This window comes from Prunus avium, chromosome 3 (genome assembly GCF_965620075.1).
Source record: "Prunus avium chromosome 3, drPruAviu1.hap1.1, whole genome shotgun sequence".
Lineage (NCBI taxonomy): Eukaryota > Viridiplantae > Streptophyta > Magnoliopsida > Rosales > Rosaceae > Prunus > Prunus avium.
Genome location: NC_142286.1, coordinates 10,289,141 through 10,294,388, shown reverse-complemented (window position 1 = coordinate 10,294,388; position 5,248 = coordinate 10,289,141). Strand labels below are relative to the sequence as shown.

The 5,248-nt window shown below is 35.4% G+C and overlaps 1 protein-coding gene across 1 annotated transcript; it reads right to left on the bottom strand.

Annotated features, from left to right (window-relative positions):
• Window positions 1-268: 268 nt before the first annotated feature.
• Window positions 269-4,392, bottom strand: ACR11 (uridylyltransferase-like protein). Its single transcript, XM_021968331.2, has 10 exons — window positions 4,034-4,392; window positions 3,120-3,177; window positions 2,887-3,024; window positions 2,652-2,746; window positions 2,064-2,148; window positions 1,897-1,956; window positions 1,423-1,478; window positions 1,106-1,211; window positions 898-966; window positions 269-541 (listed from the first exon to the last, which is right to left on the bottom strand). The coding sequence occupies exons 1-10, from the start codon at window positions 4,186-4,188 to the stop codon at window positions 479-481; spliced, it is 885 nt and encodes a 294-aa protein (XP_021824023.2). The 5' UTR covers window positions 4,189-4,392; the 3' UTR covers window positions 269-478.
• Between the last annotated feature and the right edge of the window lie 856 nt (window positions 4,393-5,248).

Here is a 5,248-nt window from a genome sequence, read left to right as displayed (position 1 = left end):
TATATAGACTTAACAGTGTTAACTTAGCCATTAAATTGAGTTTGACTTGTCATACCTTAAGCCGTTAGATTATTGGAACAATCGAGATGTAAAGAAGCGCGGGTAAATGCACAATTATTAAATGCAGAGACTCGGAATCCATATACTCTATACTTCATAAGAAAAGCATGAGATGGTCACTTTATTCGCATGTTTTACTCTGCAATTACTATTAGGCTCTTGGCCTCTATTCTATATTTATTGCAGAAAGCAAAACATAGCAAGTGGCTAAAGGAAGAAGGGTAACAATGATATTATTACAACAATTTGGACAATAACATTCTACATTTGATTACATTTCCTGACTCTTATATCTTTTTTTATTTTTTGTCCCTATTTTCTTCAACAGAATAAAATGGTTGCAACAGTGTTCCAGAATTTCACTTAGCTTCGTTGCGGAAATTCCAAGTATACTTCATGAAAATGTAGTCTACATGGCTCAAAAACTCGCCTCCTCAGTCATTGGTCGCCTCAAGTAATACCGCAAGCTGTTAGCAAGAACCTGCAAAAATTGGTAGCAAATTGAACAGTCAGTATTGAGGCATAATGGGAAGAGTAGACCCTATGCCTTGAAAAATCTGGAATGAGATTGACTACAAGGGTTGGCTCAACTCAGCAGTCTCAGTCATAATCTTATCATTCATAACAGAATCAACCATAGTATCTACAATTTTGTGTTCTTTCAGGAAATAAAGGCTGTCAGTTTGGGAGGCATCTATTTCAAATTAATCAAAATGGTAAAGTTGGTGGACGATTGAACTTTCTCTCAGAAAACTGGAAAACAGTTTAGCTTTGACCACATCAACTGCTAATATATATGAAATCTGATGCTCTAACATTGCCATAATGCTAGGTTACCTGCTGGAGAGGCTTGATGAGAGGTTTACCCCTGTAGCTAACGTGAAACTTTGCCTTGGCCAACAACCCCTAAATCCCAAGACAATAATAAGAAATGAACTTCATTACCGAAAAGAAAGAGTAGAGATGAGCAATAAACTTGGATACTAGAGAAGGAAAAAAAGAGAAAAATAAAAATTGAAGCTGCAAAAGTGAGACAAGACCATACCTCAGTGTCGAATTCTCCTGATTCTACAGCAACATCAATGTCAGTTACAGTCTTTACAAGATCCACCAGTAATCCAGGGCGATCAGCTGATTCCACATAAAGCAAACTGCAGAAATCTAATATTAGAATAAATGAAGACAGACAAATGTAATAACCAAAAATAATCATTAGCAGACCAGATTAGTTAGAACAGGATATCACTCATGCATAACAGTTAAAGGCTGTTGTGGGCCTGCAGCCCCAACAATTTTGGCGTATGGGAAATGGCCGCTGGTTTGCAAAAGCCCATCCTATCAAGAAAGAATGATGCACATTACCTTCGGTTGGGGCCATCATCATTGATGCTTATGTGGGTTGCTACATCCACATCAACCTGAGGAATTAAAAACGAGTTTGAATCGGGACAAAATTGTGGGATGTAATGCTCTTTGGAAGTTAAAGATGTGACCGTGATCAAATTTCAAGCCAATACCTTACCTTAAAAGTGAACAAAATTGAGAGGGAGTGGCAAGAATAGTTATTCTCAATGATCAAATAACTAGGGAATAGCTACTCATGAAGCAGAGAAATGAATTATTCTCCAGAATGACTAGAATTGGAAAAGGCAATGCTTATGGAGTGAATTTCAAATGAGAATCCTCAAAACAAGAAACACATGCATTATGTGCATGCTAGAACATGAAAAATTTGTGCTGTATTTTTGGAAACTAAGAGTGCACAGATGCATGGTGCCTACATGAAGCTTCAACTACCCAAACTTTGTGCAAATTAAAATAATTAAGTTCAAGAACCTGTTCTGGTGGCGGCACAATTCCAAACGCTGCTCCCATTGCTAACTGGGAACTTGATTCCTGGACCACAAATTTGATTGACTAAGAAAGCTACAACGGTGGAAATTCTAAACAGATTACACCAATTACTATCTCAAGAACAAATGGAAATGGTTAAGAAAGAATACCGGATGATACTCTATCAGATTATTTATAATTGTCAAACGAATAGCCTCAAGCAATTCTGGATCTTCTACTTTCCTACCAGTATCACTGCAAACAAACCCCACCATCGAATCAATAAATGTGTATGCAGCAGCTATTGGAAGGACTGATCCGTTAAGCTCACCATAATCGCAGGTTTAAGATTTAATTGAGAAGCTAAATTTTTACTGGCATTAAAGGAATACTGCTTTCCCCTAATTTTTAGGTGCCATAACTTTGCATTAGAAACACATGAAATAAGGATGAACTTCATCATATAGAACCTCTTTAGTAAAGCAAACGATGATATAATATGAATATATCATATCTGAATTGAAGTCAGCACTTTGGCAGTACATAAATCTAATCAGCAATCAATAATACCACAAGTATGGAAGTATCTATGCACAACAAGGAAAAGAAAATTAAAGCCAGACAGAGAAGCAGAACAAGCAGAAAAGTGATCATTGCAATCAATTGCACATTGACAAGTATTAACACTAGCATAGAAACAACCCAAAACTATACTTAATACAAGGCCACGAGGTCATCTATCTGTAAAGCATACTCACGCTCTGGTGATGGCAAACTTGTTGTGCTTTCCAGAAGAATCCAAATAGACATTGGCCTTGACAACATTCAGGCCAAGGTTCCTAAGCGCACTCATCTGAGACCCAGTTAATGAAAGTTGAATTATATGTTCAGACATAGACACTAAGACAGATCATTCAAAATATTTAAATATCTATGCAGGAGCAAAATAATAGACAAACAATATTGTTGGAAGCAGTGAGTAATGCTCTATACAGTATCAAGAAGAGCTCCCAGCCGGTCTCCAAATGTTATCTCCACCACAGTTGCATTTGGGTCAGAGTCTTGATCAATAATAACTTTGGGAATTGGGATCTTGTCAGTTTCACTTTGACTTCCATCAGGTTTACCACCCTATTTTTTGACATCAAACGCCCAGTACAAAAATGAGGTATTCAGCAAGTTAATATTCAAATATTACTGATTACAAACTCAAATTTATTAACTACCTCCACAGCTGTAGCAGAAGAGGCTCGTGGAGTAGTTGAAGTTGATGAAGATAACAATCTGTCAAAGATTCGGCATACATTTAAAAGATAAAGAATAGATGCAAGACCCCAGTTTAATGCTTGCATATATCAAGAATATTCAGCTAAGGTAACTTAATCTAACTGTAAGATGCCAATACAGGAATTTTTAAACGTACTAATCCTACTACCAAAAATCTATCAGCTCTCCTTGTGGCTTGAATTCAAGCCACAATCAAGGCCTTGGACTCGAAGGTTCAAGAGTTGGTAGATTCAGAGAGCTCAGACAATATCTGATAATTCCAACCTCAAGTACCAAATACATGTTGATACAGTCACATACTGAACAAACTCTTATAAAAAACTTGTCAATTTAAGTGAAATGATCAGTCACAATAAAATGAGTTAATATTAACTGCAAAGCTCATATTAATGGCAAGCTGATATGCAAAAGACTGCATATTCAGGAATTCTTTTTAACCAGAATATACAAGTTGATTAACTTATTAAGACTTCTTTTTTGGACCAATACAGGAAAAAATTGCAGAGAAGCATAAAACGAACAATTCAGCATAAGCAGAATCCCAGAAATTACAAGTAACCCAAGAACAATAGCATCGTTGAGCAAATATCATTCAGACTTCAGAGTACTAGAGACTTCAAATGAGATAAATACCAAACAAAAACAACCCAAGAAACAGAAACCAAAGAATTCTATAACCAGAACAGGAAAGGCAGTGGACCCATAATGTCAAAATCTTAAAGCGTTTCATACTTTCTATGAAAAACAATCAAATTCTGAAAACCAGATAAGAAAGTAAGAAAGTAAGACATGCCCATCAAAGAAAATAACAAATCAATAAATTCCAATAAAACAGTGAGCATATATACCATACCTTCCCTTCGGAACAATGCAGAAGCTTGTAGAACCAAACCCAAAGGACCCTTCTACTATAGCCCCAGTTTGTAATGGAATTGCAAGGGGTTTTTTCAAACTACAGTTACTATTCAAGTTAACCCCAAGACTGCAAGAAGCCATAGCCACAGCCATTTTGAGCTTAAAAATTAACAAACCAGAAAGAAAAGGAAATGCAAATGGAAAGAACGAGAGAAATAAGAGGGACTAGAATGAACCCAAATCAGAAAGCATGCTAAATTTGGAGAAGAAATGGAAATGTGGAAAATGGGTTTGGACAAGAAGAAGAAGAAGAAACAACTGGGGACCAGTATACATCGTAATATGCGCCATTCGATATTGGAAGGGGTAACTATTTTATCTTGTTTTGCTTACTTCTCTTTCGTTCTTTGTCGGCCCCATTTTCCTTTTATTTTCAATTTAAAAATAAATAAGAAAAACCAAATTATCCTGTCATAGGAAATTTTCCCCAACGTCCGTTCATCATCTCATCCCGTAACTTTCTTTTTTTAATGTCTGTTTTGTGATGTAATTTATTTGTTTTCAAGGAGTCCAAACAGCATTAGCTGGTAGGTGTCACCAACAGCGACGCGTTTGGTCAAGAATTAAGATTTTAAGATTGTGCTGCCTGTGTGTCCATCTTATGCTTACACTCCTGTCTCTCTCTCTCTCTCTCTCTCTCATGAAGTATCTCTCTCTCTCTCATGAAGTAGTAGAGTCACATGCATCTGCACTCTCTCTCATGAAGTAGTAGAGTCACATGCATCTGCATCCTATTTTATTATTTCATAGTAAATTTAGCTTAATCCCTTGAAAGTTATTTTTCCTCAACTACAACTCATTTCTTTATTTTTGTTTGAATAAAATTATGTTTTTCTTAAATAAAACCCAATGACTAAGATTCAACTAGGCAAGTTACCTAATCAAGCACAAAATTGAATTTATTGTAATTTTTTTATTCCTAAAATACCCCAAACTAAGCCATTATTGCATTTTGTATATTAATATAGGAACCAATATAGAAACAACTTTTAATTGGACTGTAACTAATGACACACATTGAATTTAGAAAGATCTCCAAATGGATGTACAAATTAATTTGGAAACTTTTTGAAATTTAATAATAAATTCATATTTAATATACCTATTGGTTTATTTAATAAGAAAATATTTTTTTAAATTTATTTATGAAGTA